Genomic DNA, 26926 nt, shown 5'->3' on the forward strand with positions numbered 1-26926 from the left:
CACATATCTGGTATCGATCGATGTTTAAAAGATACAAGAAAAGTTTAATTTGATCAATTTCGCTTTTAAAACGTAATAATAAAAATTTCAAAATAATAATAAATAATAGTATCTAAACTTTTAACCTTTGAAGAATTTTTTATTATTATTTTGCTTTTGACAATATCAAACTGAAGATGCTTTAAAAGTGAAATCGATATTTGATTACAAAAATGAGGCTGGTACACTGTTTGTTGTGTTGAGCAACAGGACGAGACTAGTTCTTTATCCAACAGACTGTGTTGCTCGCAGTATCCTATTTGTGCCGAAATTATGTTAGTGTAGCCTACTGTATACGTAAATCGAGGCAATCTTCTCGCAGGGAGCTATTGATTTGTTATCGGTACCTGATTGAGCAATTAACGTTATTTCATGATAATTTGACGTCGCTAGATGTCGAATTAATGTAAAACAAACGTAAATTTCTTATTGGGCATTGTTGTTACGCGATATAACTCTACTCGCCGGGAAAATCAAATCGATTTGTGCTGACTCGAACGTTGAATCAACCCAAAATTAACTTACAGTACTTTCCCCCCCAATGAGTTGTAACGTGAATCACCGTAACAGCGTGCGTATCGCGTTATCACTACTTTTGGTATTATTACACCACAACAAATCAAACCGTGCGGTCGTGATAGACTATTCGATTATTTTTTTCTCCTCTCGTTTTACATGTTTTGGTACAATTTTTTCGTAATAAACGTTCACAGCAATTGCCGAGGCAATTTCAACTTTTGCCGTTTGGCCTCGTCAACGTTTTTGCAAAGTAAAAATATGCTAATTTCGAAGACTGCGTGAGTGTTCACAGCAAGCAAAATAGTCCGAGGTGAGGTCTTGGTGCGATGTTTCTGCTGATTAAACTCCCGCTGCGAGCAAATCAAACAGGAAGAATTTTTGAACAATTTTTGTCCAAATTAAATGCTCATTTTGCGACGGCATTTTTATTGCCGTAGCAGAATGGCCATTATGACGTTTGCGGCGGCATTTACCACGGCAATTGCCGTGTGCCGCAGCTAAATTCGAGGACTGAGGATGACAATGTGGCTTTTTTGAAATCTAGATAATCGCGCCTTGCCCTTTCTACGCAATGAAGAATTACATAATTTCTTTCTTCTGCATCATGGGTTAAAATCCCTTTGTACTCTTCCATAATTCTCACTTCTCGGTCTGCCACATCGTTTACAACTTTGATAATCTTTATCACATTTTCCAATCTTTTATAAATCTGAAGCTCCGGCCATCTTTCTACTGCATACTTCAAGAAACCAATGTCTCCCATACTGAATTGCAGCCTATGAAACAATAAAGCAGATCTTGCACCAACAAATTCATGCAATTTTGTGTCAGCAGAGACCGAAGGAAACACTGGCTTTTGTGGAGCCAAATGAACACCATGATTTTTTTGTTAGTTGTTATACAGCTTGTAAGCATTAAGCAAGTATTTCTTTATCCTCTGTGGAAAGCTGACGTGAGCATAAAGCGAATGTCACCAGCTCTCCAGTCAAATACCACATGTGGCCCGTGAAGGCTTGTACGGCGACATTTGCAGTTCCTGAAAATTCAGTTACAAATGTATACTCCATCATTTTCTAATAAAAAGGTAAATCACTGACAGCCGCTTCAGAAGCAATGGGACACTGGAACCAATAAGGACCATAAAAAATAGCAACAAATTTTCCGAATTGTTGAAGACCTTGCAAAATGTGTGGCTCCAAGTCTAGTTGGTTTCGCAACAACAGCATCTTCAATGCGTAAATAGGTGTTGACATCCACACAACTAACAAAAAAATCATGATGTTCATTTGGCTCCACAAAAGCCAGTGTTTCCTTCGGTCTCTGTAGACACAAAATTGCATGCATTTATTGGTGCAAGATCTGCTTTATTGTTTCATAGGCTGCAATTCAGTATGGGAGACATTGGTTTCTTGAAGTATGCAGTAGAAAGATGGCCGGAGCTTCAGAATTAGAAAAGATTTGAAAAAGTGATAAAGAGTATCAAAGACAAGTTGTAAACGATGTGGCAGACCGAGAAGTGAGAATTATGGAAGAGTACAAAGGGATTTTAACCCATGGTGCAGAAGAAAAAAATGTAATTCTTCATTGCGTAGAAAGAGCAAGGCGCGATTATCTAGATTTCAAAAAAGCCACATTGTCATCCTCCAAGATGTAATTATTGACGTATTGGGAGTTTAGTTCAGTTTCGTTTGCCTGATCTAACAGCAAATAAGAGAAACCTGGATGATGGGCGACACCTTGACGCAGTGTTAAGGCTTTCAACTAAGATTTCCCTTACAAAAATAGGCATAATATTGCTACTATTTTTGATCAAATTAAACTTTTCTTGTATCTTTTAAACATCGATTGATACCAGATATGTGGTGATTTCAGTCAGAAATGATTATTTTAGATGTTAGCAAGGGCATAGAGATAAAAAAATCACTTAAAAACTCCCCCCAAAAAAAATTTTTTTTTACCATACGTTTTTCCATATGGCCCATACTGAAAATTTCAAAGGGCCATTGCTTGGCGAATACTTGAACAAACTTGCTCAAATTTTTTTTGGGGAGTTTCTAGGACCAACCTCATAACCTGAAGGGGTTGCCGCCATGTTTTGGAAGAAAAAGTTTTTTTTGACCCACCCTAGTGGTTATGCGCCCGACTCAAGATTACGCGGCGCTGGGTCGGCTCGGGGTATGCGCTTAAGCTACCCGAGCGGAACGTTGTGGATGGAATTATTCAGTGGCAACTTCACTCTGCCAAGAATGAACTATCAATGCGAGGATAGATTCAAAATCACATGTGGAATTGACAACTGATTCTAAAAAAAAAACTGATGGGTATCGATTTTAAAGATTTATTCTCGACTCAGATAACAATTGTCACCAAGGGTTTGCAATCATTTTCACAATATAAATTAGGAATGCAAGCCTTCAGTGACATATTTTATCATAACAAGAGTCTTTAAACTCATCTCAGTCACATTTGAGAGTCCTTGATCCTGCTTGCCTGTTTCCTCACTTCAAGATTCTGTGGAGACACGTTCAGATTTTGCTAAATATATTTACGCACCGCGATAAAGTCCCAATCTATATTTACAATATTACGTCTTAAAATAGTTTCTTTGTTGTAGGCTAGTATTCATAAAATATTAACTGCTATAAATAAGATTTTTCAACCACACAATCACCAAAACGATATCCAAACAGCAAAGCAACCACGACTAATTTGCTGGATGGGATAGAACATCTCGTCGCGGATGAATAAAACAAAAATAACACAAAACAAAATAAAAATACTGTGACGCCAGATTTTGGAAGGCATCTGATCATTGGACGGGTGCGCGTACAAAGAATATTTGGCGGAATGATAATGAAGATTAAGGACACTGCGCAACTTATCGTGTTTTGAACTGATCAGAAAAAATACGACCACGAAGCGTTAGCATCACTGACTATGGCGACTTAAGAATCCTTTTCCGTTGAATCAATATACTGATTAGTGGATGAGGTTACAACCCAGACAGCAAAATCCGTCATTTTTACATTAATTCAACAATTTTTGGACGTATGCAGACGTTGAATCAATGTAAAAATGACGGATTTTGCTATATGGAAATTACTTTGCATATTGGAGAAAAAAAATCAAAACAGACGAGATGAGAAATTAAACGTGATCATGACAAACGTTCTAAGTGGACGCCATCCAGACAATACGAAGTTCTCATGAATGAGCGCGATTGATTGTTGAGCTGTTTGTTCGTAGAGAGCCCTGAAATGAGCGGCACTTTTGTGCAAATCTCTTGCCCACGTCTTGAAAAATACTTTACCCAGACAGCAAATCCCTTATACAGCGATTCTTCAGACGTGGAATCAATACAAAAAGCACTGACTTGCCGGCTGAGTAAGGTATTTCGCAACATGATATTCATGTATACAAATGCAGCTGTGCAACTCGGCGCATTCGGTTACCCGACCACAGGAAGTGGAGACACTTGTACAGTAAACTGTTGCATGGTTCAATATCCGAAGTCAAACTTGCTCTCGGAAATTGACAAAAAATTGAATATAATGAAGACATACGCAAAAAAATGGAGCTCGTTTTCAATTCATCACTCTCCTGGTGTTAGAAGACAAAATACTGACGATTCTGCTTGGTAATTTTATCAGCCCGACAAGTGAATAAAAATAGTTACAAGCAAACCAGCAGTCGGTGCTGTGATCACTGGGCAGACTAATGTACGTATTTTCTTGTCCAGTCCATGACGCAGAAACCAAGCAGTCGAAACTCTCTCCGGTGGTTACGTCACCAAAAGATCCTGAAAATGCAAATTTTTAAATCAGCATATTTATAATGCTCAGGTAGAAAGGATGACAGCTCTGGCTTTACTACATCAACACTTTTTAACATCTTTTAGTTTTCCTCAGCAACGCATCAGACGCAACAGCGTGCCAGCTGTAGCAGAGTCTTGTGAAGTCTAAAATGTGATCAATCACTTGTTTGTTTGGATCAATCAGTTTTTACATTGATTCGACGTCTTTATACGTTGAATCAATGTAGAAAACCATGATTTGCTGTCTGGGTATAACTAGCCCAGCCAAGTCGTACAGCACAGCGTGTTCTCATGGGTAGAACTAAACAGCTCACCTCGTCAGAGTCGTCATGGTATGATATGATGGCTCCATTCTTTGGCTTTGCTCGCCCGTTTTCAACCAGTACCGGTTCGTCAATGTCATCTGCCAGCAGTGAGGTGGTGCCGGCCAAGGAACCGTTTTGTTTAGCCGAGTCATCCTGGCTCGGGAGAGGAGTGTACCGGACCTTGAGCATACTGGAAAAAAAACTTGGTTTGATAAAATGGAGTTTTGTCAAAGACAGGCTGCTTTCGAGTATTCTTCCGATGTGATCCGGTGATTTGTGTTTTACTTTGCAAGCAATTAAAACATAAAAATACAGAGTTCCACCTGTTAACATTATCGCAACTGCGCCAAAGCAGTAGCTACTTTAACAGGACAATACCCAGTAAGATCCCAGTTACAGCAACGACACCGCCAACCAATCACAACATGTTTGAATGGCTATCGTTCAATTGTGATCCTTCTAGCCCTCAGCCAGAGAGCTTTGTTTGGTGATTACAGAAGAAAAAAGAGCTATGACAGGACCTGGAATTGAACCCACGTCAACAAAACGACTATTACCGCCAGAGCCCTCTACGCCACTCAAGCGACGGCGAAATGATAACTGAATTGACTAATACTTGAGTTTCTTTTTCGTTTTTCCTGGAAACACAACTTTGATGACGTCACAAACAGCGTAGCTTTCGATTGGTTCGAAGTTTTACTGGCCTTTTACAAAACTTGTTATATTAAAGTGGCTACCCGCCAAAGCAGTCGATCAAGCTTTACCAAAATATAAAACATGTCGAGAAACCAAGTTGCGAATAGAGTGGTTCATAATTTTCCAGCCAGCAAATCAATCCTTTTTTTTCATTGATTCAACATCTTTAGGCGTTGAATCAATGTAAAAAAGAGCTGATTTGCTGACTGAAAACACTTTGGACACCAACCTGAACCTCTTTCGGTAGATGATGAAGACCAGAGTCCCACCAAGACCGAGGACACACAGAACGAGAACGACAATGATACCGGTGTGAGGGCTGTTGTGGGGAGGGTATGTTGTGTAAACTTCAAAGCTGCTTTTATCAACACCCGCTTCTTCTTTTAGCTCTTCAACCTGGAAGTAGACATCTTTATATAGTTCGGCTTGATGAAGTCTCCACAACAGATTTGTAAGTTTACGATGGACCAGAGTGATGCGTGAAATATTAGAACATAGTTCGTATTGGCGTAACTAGAATGTTGTGACAGAGAAAAAGTAAAATAGCCTCGCACAAAACAGTTTTCACATTTTTGACAACATAAAGCTTGTAAGGAGAGAGAGCTAGTATTTCAATTTGGCCTGCCCAGCTACCTCACTGATGGAATACTTGTTGTTGATGTTTCGCTTTTGAGAACACAAAGAAACAAACCCACCTTAGCACAGCTCTTGTGCAAGTTTGTCACAGTTCTTCGGGGATTGAAGCCTCCGTTGCACAAGTCACCAGGAATCTTCCTGTAGCCCTGAAGCAATAACGCATAGCGTGGAAAAATTGATTCTACAATGGCCATACGCCGAGAAGCGACCAGAATCGTTGTGAACCAGAAAGTGATTTAATGTTCACATAAGCCGGCGACGTTTTCAATGTCAAATCTTTGCCATATCAGCAAGCGAAGAAAAAACGAGCTTCACAATTTACCATCGTTTTGATTTGTTCCTCCGTGTCGCTGATGCAGATATCCTGGTTCGAAACGGCAAAAGCAGCGTCTTGGGAACATTTGCTGTCCTTTCCTCGTTTGTAACCGTAGTCACTACGAGAGAAAAAAAGAGCGTGGAGTTACCATGCACAAAATTGAATATTTGTATCATGCTCCTAATATGTACTTTGTAACTTTCTGAGGAGTAAAGCAATCCATAAGCAACAAAAGTCTTTATGGTTCAAATATCAAGCATGGAGGTTGCTTTTAAACACAAAAATTAAAAAGGTTGAGCAATGAGCATTAAAATAACAATTAACAACAGTCAATTTCTTAGTCTATTACTCTATGACCAGGTAGAAATGACAAAAACGTTTTCAAACACAAAACATACCAAAGAAAGTCGCTTTTCTGGCATGGGCAGGGTACAGGGGTCTGGGAGGGGTCGAGTTGATCTGCATTGACACAAATCGAGCCCTTTTTCCGACGGATGAAAGTCCTTTTCGCGCCCAGCATGCACCCTCCATCAGCTAGACTTGCCACTGAGTTGGTTTCGTGAGCGAGCCACGTGACGTAGTCGTTGGTAGTGCCTAGAAGAACAAGCTGGTGTGAAAAACGAAATGATTTCTTTGACGCTGCTGTGAGTGTTGTATCGCCGAAGACACCAGGGGTGGGTCTCAGATGCACTGGTTTAGATTTAGACTAAGTGGAAAGAAAAAGGCAAGACAACCTTTTTTGTGACCATCTTCAGGCACGAAATTAAGTGTCCTGCTGAAGACATAGTAACATGCTCCTGCGTGGTGTAGAACCGGCGCCCTTTCGAACGTCATATGAAGGGTCAACACTGGGCTACTCAGGCAATGCTACTTTGAAGTGAAATTGAAAACCAAAGTATAGTTAGAAAGCCGCATCATCGCTACAGTACATAATAATATTTGATGAGGCAATGCGGTGAAAACAAATCGACGAAGAATCTTACAGGGCTGGCCAAGAGCAGGATGGAAGTCGACGACCACGACCATCCAAGAACCATCCCCCTCGCTGTCCCAGCCCCAGATGGAGACATCAGTGGCCTTCTCCCCCGGTTCGGCGGAGACCCCCGTAACTCGAATCTTCTTTTCACTGAACTTCAGGGGGTGCCAGCATGCACCTTCGTCAAAGGAAAAACTGCAAAGAAAGATTATGCTTTGGTTGTTAACATGGCTCCAAGTTTACTCACAACTAAAAAAAATGAATATTTTTACCTTTATTCAATTAGAAACAACATTCAATGTACGTCAGAAAGTAAATCAGTTTTCAACTCTACCTTTTTTGGATATGAAAGACAACTAGTGACAACCGAGCCAGCAAATCAGTCTTTTTTTTACATTGATTCAACGTCTACAAATGTTAAATCAATGAAAAAAGGACCAATCTTGCTGGCTGGGTTTACTGGACGACGTGATATTGTTGTTTGCTTTCACATTTCTAAACTTGCTTTCATATGTTGAAAAGTTGATATGGGGAAAGATTGCTTTGTTACTTGTGAATGAAACTATTTTAATAGTAAGTAACTTATAACAAAGGCGTTTATAAAATGCACTATGTGGTAGTCACACCATTGTTGATCCAACGGAACAATCAAACAAATCCAACATAAGACCAAAAATTGCGTTTTCCACATTGCTTTGGTGCACATGTTGAAGCGATGTGGAAAACGCAATTTTTGGTCTTATGTGGGATTTGTTTATGTTGAATTTTGTTTATGTTGAATGCAAAAATGACGGATTTTGTTGTCTGGGTTCACTCACAAAAGCGTGTCAACCGTTGCTGTCTTGGAAGGGACAGCGAACAATATGCCACCAGAATCCCCTATCCCGTAGTAATGGGGGCCGTCTAGTTGCTTCGGTGCAGTCCACTTGTAGCCCCCATCCCTGCTCACGAACACCGTTGGAGCGTTGAAGCTTAGACCGTCGCCTGTGAGTTTGTCAAGTCTTGGTTATCGCTGATAAATCGTTATGTGATGGTTATTAGACGTTGTTTTGCGAATTTATGACCACTGCATAGAACTTTTATTTTATAGCGAAAATCATACCGTGATGATTGTTGTCAACCAGTCAGCAAATCAGTTCTTTGTTATTACTTTGATTCAAGTGTCTACAAACGTTGAATCATTGTAATAAGGAACTGATTCGTTGTTGAAAAAATCTTCAACGTCACTTAGTATAACGCTAAAAACAATGCTATTAGTTAAAACCAACATGATGATGATGATAACACAAAAACTAAACTTTGTCTTTTTACCTTTATGTTTAATTCGGCGTTTAATTCCGGCAATCAAAAGTAGTAATTTTTACAGTTTCAAAGCCTAGCGACAGAAAAATGTTAAAAAAAGTAACTTTTACTAGCTGGGATGCTGCTATCTGAGATGTACGACTACGAACCCAGATTTCCATGGGCGAGAATGAGACCGATGGTGTTCTTGCTCGACAAGGGCAGAGAGGGCAGCTTCACTCCTTTAGTGACGCTGAAGTAGTTGTGAATTTGAAGGTTGCACTGCAATCGTTCAAGTTTCAACAGTTTTCAAGTGAGATTTATTTCCAGCGTCATGAGAGAAATACAAGAAGACGTTTTAACATCGTGAATGATGTTTATTATTCAAGCGAAAGTGTTCTTACATTGAAAAACAACAACAGAACACAAAAAGTATGTCAAGATGAGTCGTTTTTACAAAGCGGCTAAAACAGGAACCTTAACTTACACACACTTTTGACACAAAACGATAAACTCACAGCTTTCTCTGATTTCTTGCAGCTGAGTCCATCGGGTCGGTTGATTGGCTGCCATGTGCCTCCTTTATCGAAAGTGATGAGAGAATGCACAGTGTTGTCCTTCTCCAACTGCGTGGTGATGTACACACCAGAGAGAGAAAGGACCTGGTAGGAAAGTAGTAATTATACACCGTTGGTACGTCAGGTTACGCAACTCTATCTGAAAACTGTGCCACAACCGCCATCACAATTATTACTTTATGTACCACAGACATGCAAAACTTAGTAATATCAATAGTTTTATCATACTTTATTCACGCGAAGAACACAAACAAACGGGTAAAAAAAATCATCACAGTGCATTTGAGCACACACGGTTTCACAGTTATGACCAGGAAGGCAAACGTTTAAATAACGCTGCATGGCTGTTGTTGACTTCGTTGATTTAGTGATAAAGTGTAAAAGTATTGGTTAAAGCTTTCAGTCTATCATTAAAAAAATAACCGCTGTTCACAGGGAACTCAAGTCTTAAAGCATAGAAAACCTCTTGGGCAACACGAGCTGTTATGTAACCCAAAGGTATTTGCATTCTATCAAAACTACTTAGTCAGTTTCAACATTGGTTGATGGGAACGGGAACTCATTCATGCATCGCTGGGTTTAAACTTAGTGTACACAGAATTCTCTACAATACCTTTATAAAGCCAAGACTCACGTTTCTAATATACTGTAAGCAGAAGATTGCTTAGCCAGTCAAATTGTCATCTTTGCATCGTTTCTGGCGTTGCCAGACGTACAGACAATTTGCATTGGTTGTGCTATCATTTTGCATGCTTTGTTAAGCTTTCAAATTATGCAACGATATGTAAATGTCTACCCTTATATTATTTAGTTGGAACAGATATTAAGCGAAGTATTCATGAGCGGTTTGACATGCAAAAAAGCCCAAATTTTTTTGCATCAATCGGACAGCTTTTTATTTATAGCTACGGTATTTGAGTCGCCCAGAGAGCAAGACCCGTCCTTTTAAATTGATTCAACGTCTACAGACGCTGAACGGACCTTGCTAGCTGGGATATCACTCCAAACAGCAAGTCTGCAGACGTTGACATAATGTAAAAAAACGGTTAATTTGTTGTCTAGAACAGTTATTTAACTTATGGCATGAGATTGCTATGAGCAATTAGTTAGAACTAACATCCAAACATCAGAAACAGTTTGCAATTGTAGAATGAGGCCTATTCAATAGCAGACATACGCCTCAGGTACCACCGTTTGAATTTTTTGTTTAAACGCAGAAAGACAATACCACGCGCGTACTGGGGGATTGTTTAAAAGCCTTTTGTGCGATACAAAGATATCTAAATTAGTACACACGCCGCTGCTACTTCCTGGCTTTTGTGAGAATGCAATAACACACTAACAGCACGAAAACGCAAAAGATGAAACGATAGCATGCGTCTCACTGCATAAGTTTCACGTGTTGATGAAAATGCAGAATTTTGTTGCAAACCAGTTGTCGAAAGATCAAGTCGGCTCCACTTAAAGACTGCACTGATTGATGATTGATTACATCAACATAAAAAGTAGTTGTTATTGAAAGTTGACAAACAATCACCCTTGTGGTTCAAAAACGCAACTTCCCAAAATTTTCACACACGACTTTAAACTAAACTAGCAAACGCTGACCCGATTTGCTTCGTGTGACTTTAACCGTCAATACACATTGAAAAGGTGTAAAATAAGATACTTATAGCTTACCAGGAACAAGTTGTTGGAACCGCCTTTGGAACATTTACATATATAAGCACTGACAGTAGCAAAGCACTGACACACACAATTTAAAAGTGAGGCCAGAAAGAAAACATTAGGTCTGCTGAAAGCAAATGTATGACGTCATTGTTTTGATTGCCATTGGCTTAGTTGCCACGAGTTGTTTCGTCATCCAAACGCACTAACCTTGTAAAAGTCTGTCACGCCAACGTGGTTTGGATAGAGATGCCGTTCCAATGACAGTGAGTATATGATTCCTCGTTCATCGGAAGTGTAAATGCTGCCGTGCCCTGAGTCTGAGCAAAACAAGAAATATCTTGTTTTAACTGCTGAGAGGCTGCTGCTGTTTGGTTAGACGAAGAGGCTAAAAATAGCCGACAAACAAAGCAAATACTTTAAACTAAAAGCGCGGGTTCAACCAAATTCTACAAGATGGGATGAAAACGTTTTCTTGTTATTTTAGTTGTAATCTGATTGCAACGTATTTGTTCTAAAGCTGATGGGATGCTAGAAAAGTCTTGGACAATAACGTAAAGCCAACTAAACGCTCTGCTTTATTGAACAGGTGAAAATGATCAGAATTTGTTCTAAGTTGATGCTAAGTAAGCAACAGGGGTGACACAGGCTACGGTAACTTAACCAAAACGTAGAGTGTATTGAAAATATAGTCTTTTGTACATTATTGGAATGTAAACAACCGTCACACGCTGAATTTCATAAACGTACGCATCACAAACTTAAAAGGAAAACATTATGTACTGCATAATAAGGTGTTCGTTTACGCATAACCACGTGGCCCCGACAGTATACCTAATGCATGGTGTATAAGCGCAATACAAACCCAGACAGCAAAAACCGTCATTTTTACATTGATTCAATGTCTGGACACTTTGAATCAATGTAAAAATGACGGATTTTGCTGTCTGGGGCTGACACAATCGGGGCTTGGCTTTTCGATTGCATACAAAACTTTGAACGTACAATTTAGACCAGTAACGTAGCCTACTCCTTTAGGCTATAGTTTGCTAAAAATGTAAAGGTGTAACCTAAAACACCAACTTCAAACATGTTACCTCCTTTCACGTCAACATGAACAAACACCATTTGCTCGCTCATGTCAAGCAGGGAGTAGAATTGTTCTTGGTTGATCATTGGAAGCTGGGCGGCAGACCAGGTATGGCCACTGTCTTTTGACACGTGCATCACTCTGCTACCGTTCCTCTGCAAATCAATGGATATGATGAGCCTGGGGTCAATGCGATAGGCAGGATGTGAGATGTTAAAAAGAGACTATTGAGATTCATAATGCGAAATAGCAATATGCCGTTGAACAATTAAACACGGACAATCAAGAAACAAACAAGAGATGACAAGGCAAGTTGAGAGAGTCTAGTCATACGCCCGGTGCGACTTTTAGACAAAACAAAATCAAGGTAGTGACAATATGGTGTTCTGTTTCATAACTAAAATCCCATTGTGAGCATAACCCCATGACACTTGATTGAATTAAGAATCAGTGATATCAAATTGGAGGGGTAGGCGTAAGGCACACGACCACACGTGCATTGAATGACATTTTGATCTTTCGTGTACAACAAAAAGAAATGTTTTACATACACGATCGAATAACAATGTGATGATATTGTCGTCACAACAACTGCATGCGATTGAATAGCATTCCAATGCGCTGGTTAATGAACGAAATTGCACAAACGGTCACATACCCCGGAAAATTGAGTGGACAAAAAGAGAAATTCATTCTGCAGAGCGAAGCTGTGTACGCGTTGTGCAATGAGGGTTGCTTTGTTGGCAACAACGTCATATCGGTATAATTCGTTATCAACGCTGCCACCTGAAAGCAAGAAAACAATGAAAACACACTGCAATGAAAAAATGAAAAAAGCTACACTTACCCAGCCAGCAAATCAGTCCTTTTATACAGTAATCAATGTAAAATGTACACAATCAATGTAAAATGTACACAATCAATGTAAAAAGGGACTAATTTGCCGGCTGGAAAGTGATGAATGTCTAACAAGTCATTGAACCCATCAGAGACATGTGTTGTTAATTGCCGGGTGTTTGCAAGGTTATCTTACAGCTACAAGCTTCCCAGTTACATTCTCCGGTAAAGAAAATAATCTTCCTTTGATTCAACGACTGTACAGTGTACACTGTACAGGGGGAATTGTAATTTGTAAACAATGTCTGAAATTTGTTGGTTGGAACACAGGCTATACTACACATTGATGAAACTTTGTATGTCCGACGGATTTACGGTACTTGTCCTACCTCGAAAGATTTTTTAACTCTAAAAATAGGTTTAGAATCACTTCATATAAATGACATCCTGTAAGTAAATTTAATTTTGCCAGTCATGGCACTAGGTCGACATCTCATGTTACACTATAGAATCTTAAAGAAATGGCAACTTTTTCACTGCAAAAGTGATTCAATAAAATTTATATGCTAGCACACCAACAATGAATTTCATAAAATTGTTAAATAAATTCAACGCATAAAGATCTAAACATCACGTTCCCAGCCAGCAAATTACAGCCGTCCTTTTTTACAACGTCTGCAGACGTTAAATCACTAGAAAATGGACCTATTTTGCTGGCTGAATTTTCGTAGGTAAAATCACGTGATGGCTGCGCACATCATAGTTATGCAATAATTTGGCGTGACGAAGTCAATCTTTAGATAGGCCTAGCGAAATTGTCTTTTTTCCAGCAACGCCTGGGAACTTTAAAACATGTAAAAATGGCCATTCTGTGCTAGCTGCGTTCTGAATACATGCTGCAAGTACATACTGGGCGTATGTGCTTTTAGCCTTTTAGGGTCGGATGCACTATTCACTAATTAAGCAGCTCAATCAGCAAACCAATGTTTTTTCCATGTGCACAAAATGTAATCTTTCGATTCGAATACCCGATTAGCCTACTGATCCACTTCGTGTAAACTGATTCTTTATTGAATAAGCCGACGATTAGTTTGATCAGCTCTTGGTGCAATAGCTTAACCATAACTAAGTAAAAAATTGTGCAGACATCAGCTTTGTTTGTATGTGTATCGCATATAACTTCCGCATGTTGTACCATGAACATATTAAAGTTGACAGATCAGCCGTGTGGGTAGTTGCTGTTATGAGGTAAGCGGAACAGCTGTTCCGTTGTCAATTCAAAGGTGGTTGGGCAATGGGCATATCTCTGCGTAAAGTGATGGTTGATGCAATGATGAATGAGCCGCTTAATGTCAAGCTCAACTGACTTTGACTTGGCCAGATTATGAGGGGTGTTCGAAACAAACCTTATTTGGTCAAAATAACACAAATTCTACACCAAGAAACACGATTCAAAATAAAACCAAGATAAAAAATTTTTGCTTTTAAATGAAATAGGGTTGCACTTCGAAATACTTTTGTTTCGAACAGTCCTATTAAATTAGTAATTGACTGCCCTGGATAAGTATTTTATAAGAAATCTTTATGGAATACTGCAGCTGCACAAGAGTATAAAAAAACAGACTTCTATCTTGGACAAGTCAACATACAAATAAACCAACAAATGCAAATCCGTAAAAACATCAGTGGCACAGTATTGAAAAAAACTGATCATCTTACTCTTCAAAGTATGCAAAGGATCCATGGTGAAGAACAAAGTATCCGCATTTGAAGGATCCCATTTTGCTCCGAGTACAAAGGTTGCGACTTTGAGCCAAGTCCTGGCAAAATCTTTTGATAGCCACAGCTCGTGTTGCAGAGAAAGGGCAAGCAATCTGAAAGATAGAAGTTGCAAGAATTTCTTCCAAAATACAGGAAAGCAAAAATAGACTGGACTAACTTTCGCTGTTGCTTGCCATACAAACAAAGAGTTGCAACGGGATAAGGTCTTTCCTGTCCCAAATGAAATTTCGGTTTGAAAAAAAATACAGATACAATATTATACATTATACACAATTGAAACGTAATGTTTTAATACATGTTTTAATACGTAATGTTTTATACATAATTGGTTCACAATCACCAGGTCACAAAACCACAAACATCCTTATCGTGTAAATAACTTAAAAATAAAATTGTATTCAACAGTAGCCACTGCTTTATAATAAACGACAATGGTTGAGTAAATGCTACAGAAAGGAAGGCAACCAATCTAAGATGAATTCTTGTGAGTCAACACCATCATCATGTGATCACATATACACAAACGTTCGTTTGGAAACATAGAAAAACCTGTATTTGTTTTTGGGATTAAACTTGATGCTGGTGTCGTCAATTGAAAACGGACAGGTGGCTTGTTCGAATGTTTCAGCGGCGTCAGTGGTGAGGTACAACTTTGTGTGAGCTGTGAATCTCGAAAACGGCGAGTTGTAACCCACAAGAATAACCTGAGAAACAAAAGTTAAACGGCTTATTAAAACACTCATAATAGAAAATATGAATTTGACAATATAAAAAGACCACGAAGAAACCGAACTCAATTTGGCAACACTGGGCGAGCTAGCTAATAACCAGGACTCATGTTGGTGCGCAATCTGCTTCAGCGGAGATGGCGATTGAACATAAGAATTTGGAATAATGATATTAAAGTCTGGTCAGGACTTCACTATAAAACTGAAATAGAAAAATCTCAGTTCTGAGAAACTTAGCGCTTCATTGCTTTCAACCTTCGATGAGAGGAATGAACTTACGATGAACAAACATCTATAAGTGTGTTGTCCACATAGTGACAAACTTATACTTGAATACTGAAAAGCTTGGGTCATTCGTTTTTTTACATTCATTCAACTCTGCAGAGCTTAAATCAATGTAAAAAACGAGTGATTTGCTGTCTGGGATTCTCATCCAAAGTGAACAAAGTTATTGCAATAAATTTAGTACAAACAGAACAACGTACATGGCTCGTATCGACTGGGTGAAGTTGTATGCCGTTGGTCTTTCGTATATACGCACCCTGAATCCTCGATGATATGTCACGGAAGAGCCTACACAAACAAAATAGGTATTCAGTGCAAAATTTTAAAGAGCAAAATGGGTGAATAAAGTAGTTACGTTGTTTTAAATGCGTTTTCGTATACAGACGGCTTCGATTACTAGCATAAAGAATGACGTTTGTAAACTTCAAATGACTGCGAAAACTATGTATGCATGAATGCAAATTGCAAATGCTCAACTCAAAAATCTGATTAAATCTTAAAGGCATGAAAAAGCTTGGCACATTACTCAACTAATGAGACTTTTAAGTTGCAATCGGTAAATAAAATAACACTTCAACACAACTCCTCACACTCCCAAACTGTGCTTGGCATTTTTCACTTTGCAGCATGAATGCTGAGCCAGGCATCTCGGCTTCACATCATTAATGTACCACTTCTGCCACAAAATTATCGACCCTTACCTAATACCTACCAATTAATTACACTCTCACCTGTGTTGTATCAAGACAAGGAACCAATTTTAGCTGAGGGCACAGCTACCCAGCCAGCAAATTAGTCTTTTTTACGAGGATTCAACGTTTGCAGAGAACAAATTAATCTAAAAAGGACTAATTTGCTGGCTGGGTGGTGTGTTTAGTCTACAACAAACGGCCAGAAATAATCCTCTTTCTAGTATGACTTCTGCCACAAGTCAACTTTGAAAATATGCAGCACACATGTTCAAAATATAACATACCTATTAATACCGGTACACGACAACTGGGCGAGACAAAGTGGGCGAGACAAAGTGGGCGATACCCACTTGGGCGAGACCAGGTAGGCGACGAGTCAAGTGGGCGACGGGCCAAGTGGGCGACGGGCCAAGTGGGCGACGGCCAAAGTGGGCGACGGTAGCGAAAGTTTAGTGGTGGTGACATATATAATTTATGTAGTTGCTTTGCGACGTCACAGTTTATCTTGAAGCGAGAAACCCCTCAGAACAGAGACAAACGAACGGCCAAAGAATGGTTGAAGTCATCGAAGCTTGTCAGTCGTTATAAAGTCATATTTTCTGTTTTAGATCATAAAATATTACTTTTAATTTTTACTTTAAAATACAATAATTGATTTGTGGAAGGGAGGCAATGAGAGTTCTCACGCTGAGTTTCACGAAGCAGTGGAAGCAACAGTTTCATTATTTTTTGTTTCAGATCACAAAATATGATTTCTACTTTAAAATACAATAATTGATTTGTGGAAAAGAGGCAATGAGAGTTCTCACGCTGAGTTTCACGAAGCATTGGAAGCAACAGTTTCATTATTTTTTGTAGTCTAGTAATAGCGCTTGCTGTTTGATGTTAATTTGCATTGTGACAGGTAATTTCAATTTGTGAGCACGCTTCTCTAGAATGTCGTGGCCTACATATTATATAGGTCACCGATCGAATGATTGTCTGCAATGGGCGAAATGAAGTAAAGGTGGGACAGACGCATGCGGTCAAAACAAAGACAAGTGTCTGCAATCCCAGACCATAATCTTATGTGCTAAACGTCGTAAAGGAGAACCTCCATCAATGGGACAAATTTTGCGTTTTGCTAATTTTATTTTAATTTTGTAAAAAAATGCAGTGTTTTTTTACAACACTTATGCCAATGCATTTTTTTTCAAATAACACTTGGTTTGATTCGTAAAAATTCGGTCATTTTTTATTTATTTCGGTCATTTTTTTCTGATGAAAATATTTCAATCAATCAATCGTTTTATTTTTCGTCATTAACGTGTCCGGGACGAAAAAGATACTAACTACAAAAATCGATATAAACCTACCAGCACGTTAACGAACGGGAAAAGGTGGCAAAACCTTGAAAGGTTTAAAACGTGCCTGAATGAAAAATTATGTAGTAGGCTAGGCTATATATCAGTAGTTAGCACGGCCACAAAACCCAAAAGTAATTTCCTTTTCAAAGTAATTTCCTTTCAAGTAGCTGATACCAACCAAAATTTGTACTTCCTGACTAGCTACAACATTAAGTTTCGCTGAGAAACGTTGTCGTGTTTTATCTGAGAAAAGTTAGAACAGACAAACGTTTCTTCAACGTTCATCAGCGAAACTCAACCTTGCAACACTCGGCCGAATTGACTATATAGATATATTTGTTAGGATATTTTGACCGAATTGACTATATTTTTTTCGGACATTTTGCTAAAAATCGGTCAATGACCAATAAATGACCTAAAAAAAACAGCCGCGCAATTAGTGTTCTAGAGCAGTGTTTCTCAAACTTTTTTAGTCCATCGTCCCCTTTTCGTTATTGAAATAAAATTTCGCCCCCCTAATTCTGTCAAGTAAAATAAACATTGATAATAGAGTGATAGACAAATTTAGTTTTGGGAATTTACTGAACGAAATTGACATGAATACATGATAATGTTCAATGGGATGGATGAGCTTGGTGACTTTTACAAAGTTTTGAAATGTTTGGCGACATCTTCGTAAGATAGGATGGATGGTAACTTTATTTTTGTTTGGATGCGAAACGCCGAAACATACATAAAACAAAAACTGACAGTGTGCATCCAATGAGCAGTGGCGCCGGCAGGGGGGCAGGCGGGGCAGCTGCCCCCCCAATATTTTGGGCATCATCTTTTTAATTTTGTATTAATACATATTAATATATTTTTTTTTAATATTTGGATCCCAACCTCAAGTAAGTCAACTCAAGTTGCAAGGGGGGGGGGGGGGAGGTAAAAGCTCTCTCTTTAAAAAAAGTATGGAAAACCTTGATGACTAAATTGTACAGTAGATAAAAAGATTTTCTACAGAAGCAAAGATATAGACTTTTTAAAGTTTTAACTAACGTCACATTGATGTAGAAAAATAACAACCTGTTAAAGTTTTGATACCTCACACTCCCATGACTTCTTCCGCGCACATTTTGGCATTGGTTGCTTGCAGTGATTCTTTCACTTAAACAAAACGTTTTGTTTCAGCAGTTTTGAGTTGTTCGATTCTTAAGTTGTAAAGGAGACTCAATTTCTCCAACATTTATCATTTATGTTTCTTCTTTAATCTCAGCAGAATATAAAACTTGTAAAACTTTTTCATCCATACGACGTCATGAATAAAATTATACCTCAAATCAGCGTAATGACGTGACATCATCTAAACATTTTGCCGAATAATAAATTAACAAATTCGATCGTCAAAAGTGGTTTGGTGGTGGTAAATATTACGTAATGAAAAAAACGTGATAAGGTTGGAAGACATTACGTCATGTATTTTCAATACAAATATGAAGTTTAAAATTTATTCTTTTGTTCATAGTCGTAATCCACCTTCAAAGCGGTATTGCAAAGAACAATTTTCGATAAAGGGGGGCATCAAGAATAAGTCGACATGACTTTTAACCCTTAGAAGGTTGGGCTCCTGGAGTCTTGCTCAGTTTGGGGGGGGAGGGGCTGTCAATTCTTCTTATGCTTTAGGAGTGATATCTCTGTTATTTTGGCACGGTTTCAAAATTTGGGATTAACTTTGTAAAACTATTCACGCTGAGCATATCCGAAAATTAAAACTATGTGAATTTTAGAACTGCTCATATACGTTGAAATGTTTAGGTCACTTATGAGTGTAATTTGTAGCGTGAGTTTACACATTATTTTTTGGTAGAGTAATGAAGAACGTGCATAGTAATGTTGTGATTAATTTTTTTTACATTATTTTACATACAGCCAATGCCCTTCACGCTGTGAAACAGTTAGGATTAATGAGACATGGGCCAAATTAATTAGGCTACTTTCATCCAGCTGGTGGGAAAATGTTTCACAATTGAATATGAAATATTTCAGAGGATGTGCTGAGAAATGCCTTATATCTTCAATTTATAACCTTTATTCGCTCAAAATTTCAGCTCAGTAGAGGTGAATAAAAGTTAGGAAAAGTCAAGAAATCTCGTAGTCGCAGCCTCAGTGGTTTTAGAGATACAACTGTTGATACAAAAAAGTTGAATTGACAGCCTCCCCCAACCTTCAAAGGGTTTGCATTGAGTCAACAGATCTATGCCTGGTTTACGTCAGCTCCGGGGATCAGTGAAATATAAGGTTGTCATCTTCAGTGCAACAAGACCATTGATTGATTGGTTTAGTGAGGATTCGTAGTCCCATTGCTTTCATTTTGAGTGATCATACTGATTTTCAATTTATTCCTACAAGACGTTACGTAATGAAAAAATATATAACTAAGGTTGGAAGACATTACGTCATGTCTTTTCAATTCAAAATGAAGTTTAAAATTTATTCTTTTGTTCATAGTCGTAATCCTCCTTCAAAGCGGTATTGCAAAGAACAATTTTCGATAAGGGGGGCATCAAGAATATGTCGACATGACTTTTAAGGTTTACGTCAGCTCCGGAGATAAGTAAAATATAAGGTTCTCATTATCATGATTGTAAGCCGCGGGAAATTTTTTCTCTAAAAAACAGATTCCCGGGAAGCTAAACATTTTTTCCAGCCCTGGTAGAAAACAAGAGAAATTAAATAATATACCACTGTCCTGCATGTCTTGCACCAGTGGCGTAGCCAAGGGAAGGGGGTTCGGGGGTTTCAACATTTCAAATTGAATTTACGGATGTTAATGCATTGTTTACAAGAAAAGTTGTAGCCTATGATGTAGTTTCTTGTCAAACTGTGCAAGGATGCAAGCCATCTGCAACTGCTGACATCGCTTGTTCGATCTAGATTAACATCTAAACAGCTATTCGTTATACAAAACTTGAATATATCAGAAATAGCCTAAAGTAACTTCATTGTCTCAAAGCTTTTTGTTTGACACTCATCAAGATGTATGACCTCTATGACGTTACATTTTCTAAACTTTGGGTTGACTTCAGAGCATAAAAGTTAGTGGCTTACCGGAATAAGATCGTTTTTTGAATCAACCAAGGAGAAAATTGATAAATAATAAAACTGTAATACTCTCGCAAAAGAAAGCAATCAACCTGTGTCTCTAAAACAAAGTTTGCCTAATTTTAAACGAAACTGCATTAAAAGAGCGAGTTTTTGCCAATACCAAACATTCAAATATCTCAGTCTGGAATTAGCAACAAGAAAACATAGAGACTTAGCTTTATTTTCGAAAAATGCCGAAGAAAACATGATTTTATCCTTTTGCTATGCCACCGGACAGCACCATTTTACAGAAATATTCATACTCACAATTTTGTTGAAAATGCTCTCAGAATGCACCAAACTGAAAGTAATTTTTCAAAATTTTCTGGGGGAGGCCCCCCAGCCGCTAAGTGTCGCCTTCGGCGTTCACGCCATCCGGCTTTGCCCGCCGGCTGTCAACACTCCCCCTTTCAAAATTTTTGACTATGCTACTGTCTTGCACTGTCAATACTTTGCCCCCCCCCAATGTTGAAGGTCTGGCGGCGCCACTGCCAATGAGAGAGTGCGAAAGACCGTAGCCCTGAAGGCGTAGGAGGTCGTCGAGTCTGCACTCTCTCAAGAGATAGAGTCGAAGATCATATAGAGTCGATAGAGTCAAAGATCATCGAAGAGTCAAGATATCGTCGAAGAGTCAAGATAGAGTCGAAGATCATCCCGTTTATGAACTAGCAAGCGATTTTTTTGCTTTGAAAGTATCAATGCCACAGCCGAAAACCCCTTTTCAACCATATATGAAGTAGGAAACGACAAAATCCACATTCTGGCTTCTTTCCAGAGAAGCTTATATTTGCCAGCAACCTGGCACTAAAACTAATCGTATCGATCATTTCTGAATTTCACTCTTGACTCATCATCTGTTTGCATATCAATGAACTGCTCTTGAAGTTCCACTTTTACAGTATGCCTGTAGGTTCGGTAGAAAATGGTTGTACCACCCAGTTTGGAACATGGAGGTCCACGAGATCTGCAAAGCGAAGTTTCATGTCTTTATGAAGCATGTCTAAATGTGAGCAGTATTTTTGCCGTTGTTCTTCTGTAATAACATTCTCGCTCAAATTGGGAAACTGAGTCAAGACATTTTGACCTGCGCTTTTATCTTGTTGACGCATTTTATCACAATATTCAGTGATTCATGCAGTTCAGGACTGAGCTTACGGGCAACCAAATGCTGACGGTGAATTACACAATGTATTGCAATAAGTCCAGGAGTTGCTCTTTTCATCAGTGCAATGAACCCTCAATGCTTTCCAACCATTGCCGGAGCACCATCAGTTGCGTATTGTAAAATATTCTTCAGTGGAATCCCCTTCTCTACGTAGAAGTTTTTCACTGCATTAAAGAATTAAAGATGCTTGATGCCCGAATATCTGTAGGAAGACTGAGCGCAAAAATCATTTCTTCTTGTTCTCATATTATGAACAAAACGCACATATCCAAGCAGCAGCGATACATTGTCGGTCAAGGTGGAATCATCTATTTGCCGTAAATGGTTTGCTCGTTGGACTGTTGTTAGCGCGTTGGACTGTTATTGGTGGTTTGATAAATTCACCCCCTTCGAGTCTTTTCGCCCCCTTTGATTTTTTCGCCCCCCTGGCGCTCAAAATCGCCCCCACGGGGGCGATTTTGCCCACTTTGAGAAACGCTGTTCTAGAGTCTTGATTAGACGCTATAAATCGTATGTGCGTGGAAAATCCAAAGTCTCACGGAGACTTGCTATTAACTTACGTTTACAATGTTGTACGTGAAAGTACCAATAAAACTTTAACGGACAGGATCCACCACAGACTATGTGGGACTTCTCAAGAGGCATAAGTCATAATTTTAACTTGGGCACTTAAAGTCAACTGATATTTTTTAATCCGAATGCTCTAGTCTGGACTCTGCGTAGCTGTATCAGCAGTTTACAGAACACATTGTGACTGACAGTCATTACTACGGCCATTTTGTTTATGACCGAAAAAATGAAAAATATGACTTTATTTTTTAAAATATATTACTTCATTTTTAGAGATGCTAATCTTCGTAGTTAATGATTCGTATGTAAGTTTTTACATGTATTTTGAACAATAACACACTCGAACAACTAACAAAAAACTTCTGTTTCGCTTGAAAATCACTACAAAAATTCAAATGTCTAATGCATGTACCTACCAAACCAGCTATTTAGTAGTTAAGATCTCAGCACTGGCTGACCTAGTGACCTACCGCAAGTGTTTATTATATTCAGAGACTGGATTGTGTGTTGCGAAATAATGTGTCAAGATGATGTCACAATGCAAATTAACATCAAACGCTATTACTAGACTACAAAAAATAATGAAAATGATGCTTCCAATGCTTCGTGAAACTCAGCGTGAGAACTCTCATTGCCTCCCTTACACAAATCAATTATTGTATTTTAAAGTAAAAATCATATTTTATGATCTAAAACAAAAAATAATGAAACTGTTGCTTCCAATGCTTCGTGAAATTCAGCGTGAGAACTCTCATTTCCACCCTTCCACAAATCAATTATTGTATTTTAAAGTAAAAGTTAAAAGTCATATTTTATGATCTAAAACAGAAAATATGACTTTATAACGACTGACGAGCTTCGATGACTTCAACCATTCTTTGGCCGTTCGTTTGTCTCTTTTTTGAGGGGTTTCTCTTAAGCTTCAAGATAAACCGTGACGCTGCAAAGCAATTAGATAAATTATATATGTCACCACCACTAAGCCGTCACCCACTTTGGCCGTCGCCCACTTAGTCCGTCGCCCACTTGGCTGGTCACCCACTTGACTCGTCGCCCACCTGGTCTCACCCAAGTGGGTATCGCCCACTTTGTCTCGCCCAGTTGTCGTGTACCGTATTAATACTACAAAAAGTGCTCAATGCCAAGTCAATAAGAGCAAATTGTATCAAATATAATTACATACATATATGATACTTTCTCAAACATCTACAGCCTGTTTCACGCTAAAAGGGGATTGTCGGATTCTATTTGAATAAGGACATTCTGATGATCTCTCTTTTAGGGTGACATCCATTTAGTATAGCTTGCCTATAGGGGAGACTCAGGTAAGTTGGCCCAATAGGCAAGTTGGCCCACTCTAAATAATTTTTTAACTACAATAGTTATTGTTACGTATCGTACGCATACTGAGAAAGTGCTGTTGAAACTATCTTATCACCAGGTTGGGAGGCTCTAGCAAGCAGTATAAACATGTGGGCACGATTTTTGTATGAAAAATTATGATTTTTGAAATTTTTGGATTTTAGAATTTTTTAGATGTTGAGTGATTTTTTTCTTACTATATATATATATATAAGATAACTATAAGAAAGGTTATTATTTAGTGAGTGCAGCGCTAGAGTAGTTATTAAGGCTCACTTTGACGGTGAAACCGTTGTTAGAAGCTCGATAGTTTGACATAAATTTTAGTTTTTACAATGTGGTTGCCATGCAGGGAAGTTGGCCCATTTTGTGGGTGAGTACGTTGGCCACCATGGCCAACTTGCCTTCATGAGGGATTACATAGCGGAATAGCCCGTTTCGGTGAGTCCGATTCGGTGAGTCTGATCCCTTAACGGGGGATTTTTTCATTTTTTTTTTAAATTATCGGGTATCGTAGCCTAATAATCATTGCCGTTTTAAGGTTAGGGGTTAGGAGTTATGGTTAAGGGTTAGGAACTCACCGAATCAGACTCACCGAATCGGACTCACCGAATCGGACTCACCGAATAGTAGCAGACCCTTACATAGAATGATAATAATCGATTGAATAATACGATGACTTATTTTTGCAAGATTGAAGTAGCCTATCATCAAGTATCCAAAGCAAGTAAATCGTGGCTGTACATCAGCATTAAGCGATCAATAACAATAATACACTTCCTAATAATACACATAGCAGCCCAATTATGACGTGGCAATTACCCTACTGTATCAGCAATGCCATAATTGGTTTCATCGTCACATGTGCTTATTTATCAGCTATTGAAGCAGTTAGAGCGCTTTTAAGTCGCATATGCATGTCTGCATGGCTTATTTTAAATATTTATACAGTTCTTTTCCAAAATTCCAAAAAGGTTCGTGGCACACTTGAGAATCTGTGGCGGCACACAGTTTGGGAATCACTGGTCTAGTGAAACGAATTGTAATGGGAATTCAACACCAGAAAGCAAAAATATCTGCACAATGCAAGACACAATATAATTCATGTTAAATAGTCTCACATTGAGATGTACCCTGGGACAGGTCGCGATCAAATGTCTTCTCGCGTCAAGTAGGCTGCAACAGAATGTCTTGATCGCAATAACAACTTCCCATGCAGTAAAGAAAAATAAGAAACAATAGATGACACCAAATGATCATGATCCATTATGATTGCAGCAGTATAATATGTCTCGAGCGGAATGGCCCGTTTCGGTGAGTCCGATCCCTTAACGGGGGATTTTTTAATTTTTTTTTTTAATTATTGGGTACCGTAGCCTAATTATCATTGCCGTTTTAGGGTTAGAGGTTAGGAACTCACCGAATTTGACTAACCGAATCGGACTCACCGAATAGCAGCAGACCCGTCTCGAGTGTAGGTAGGCTACTTACTTTCCACGATTAGTGCTTCTATACAGTCTGGAAGTTTGAGTGATAAACCCATGGTTCATTGTTGTTAAAGCTATAATTGTTCCTGCGGTACCAGTCCAGGTTAAGGCAATTGATGGATTTGAATCGTTTTTGAATATATGCTGTAAAAAAACAAAAGTCATCTTCAAAGCAGGTATAATATGGTATCAGTGTCCTTCGCCTACAACCAAACTCATGTTTAAGATATCATTTTGAAATTCGCAAAAATTTGCTTACATGCATTTTTTTCTGGGTGAAATAATAAATTCAAAACACTGACTCAGTCACTCTGCATGATTATACATATAATCTCCAAGTAAGCATAAAGCTCACATGAGTGATAAAAATCAAGCAGTTATTTTGATGTACCGTAACAAAACAAATACAATCATAAACTGTTTATATATATATATAATACTTTAGAGAATTATGTTTACTTAAAATGGGTTTATGATATAATTTCCAATATTCCTTTCAAGAAAAAAGTTTAAAAATCAGATTATAGATTACCACCTACCACATTATCATGAGCTTTAAGCTTATCTTGATAATCGGTTGACTCCATACAAGTCTTTTGATCATCTGTAGCTCTTTTGTGTAGTCTTCTCATAGTGCTTGATGGTTCATGCTTTATAATTTTTTCTTTGTTTATGAAATTCTTCTCAAAGTTGTGAACAAGTGCACTTGAAAGTGTGAAGGTGTGACAGATAAATAGAAAAATGACGACAAATCTCAAAGGCACAGAAAGCATATTGAAAATCACAATGTCCGTTTGCACAGAATTGAAAGTCCTGATACTTGGTTTTAGAAATGCCAGTTAGTTTATTCCATCAGTGCAACAGTACATAATTAAAATCACTATGTCAGATTGTCTTTTGCTTGCATCTGTAATTCTAAAACATAAATAATTTATGACAAAATTGCTAACCTATAAAATATTGCTATAAAGAGTAATTTCAAACAAGGTTACCAGTGTACTGGCAACTATGTGTAATCTCCTATCAATAAACATCACAACCAAGTTATTTTAAAGCTACATTTTTTATGCTGGAATAATATTATTGTGTAACAATCGCAACTGTTTCATAATAAGTTCAAACAAGTTGTGAATGTATTTATTCAATGCAAAGTTAAAGAACATTACAACTATATCTAATTATCTATACATTATATTTATAAACACGAAATGCAGTTACTACTGTATATTAGGGTGAGGCTGATGCCCCTATGACTCCCAATTTTTCTGGCCCTTTTAACAAATGTTCTACATCATATAAATAGTAAAAATCCAAAGTTTCAGAAAAATTGGTTGACCCCTTGGGGTGCCAGTTTCATGTTCAAATTCCTGCAGTGGTGTGCTATGCATACCCTCCAGCTTCGTATAGCAAAATCTAAAGAAATAGCCATTTTTAGCAATGTTAATTAATTTCGGATCTACTCAACAGGCCAAGAATATCATCAAGGTAAGGTAATGGTCATACCGCTTGTAATACATGAGAATTGGAGGCATTACTTGGAGGGAGGCTACCTACCATCAGCATAGCAGAACAAAAAGGCAGCAACATACGCTATATACTGTATAAGGCTAATGTAGTCAACAATTTGC

The 26926-nt window shown here is 38.3% G+C and overlaps 1 protein-coding gene and 1 pseudogene across 1 annotated transcript; both read right to left on the minus strand.

The window, feature by feature from the left end:
- The window catches only part of LOC145776957 (uncharacterized), an 868661-nt pseudogene that overhangs the window by 801948 nt on the left and 39787 nt on the right, over nt 1-26926 (minus strand).
- On the minus strand, nt 3083-26319 carry LOC145777375 (sortilin-like). Its single transcript, XM_082588742.1, has 18 exons — nt 25838-26319; nt 25303-25442; nt 15751-15838; nt 15087-15241; nt 14475-14629; nt 12577-12704; nt 11926-12073; nt 11039-11148; nt 9101-9244; nt 8753-8864; nt 8120-8285; nt 7309-7496; nt 6724-6919; nt 6332-6443; nt 6069-6155; nt 5603-5769; nt 4687-4867; nt 3083-4357 (listed from the first exon to the last, which is right to left on the minus strand). The coding sequence occupies exons 1-18, from the start codon at nt 26069-26071 to the stop codon at nt 4340-4342; spliced, it is 2529 nt and encodes an 842-aa protein (XP_082444868.1). The 5' UTR covers nt 26072-26319; the 3' UTR covers nt 3083-4339.

This window comes from Aplidium turbinatum, chromosome 9 (assembly GCF_918807975.1).
Source record: "Aplidium turbinatum chromosome 9, kaAplTurb1.1, whole genome shotgun sequence".
NCBI lineage: Eukaryota > Metazoa > Chordata > Ascidiacea > Aplousobranchia > Polyclinidae > Aplidium > Aplidium turbinatum.

Coding starts and splice junctions, on each gene's coding strand:
- LOC145777375 (XM_082588742.1), bottom strand. CDS start 26,071: ATGCTTTCTGTGCCTTTGAGATTTGTCGTCATTTTTCTATTTATCTGT. Junction 25,443..25,837: donor TTAAAGCTCATGATAATGTG/GTAGGTGGTAAT, acceptor GTTTTTTTACAG/CATATATTCAAAAACGATTC. Junction 8,865..9,100: donor GCAAGAAATCAGAGAAAGCT/GTGAGTTTATCG, acceptor GAACGATTGCAG/TGCAACCTTCAAATTCACAA.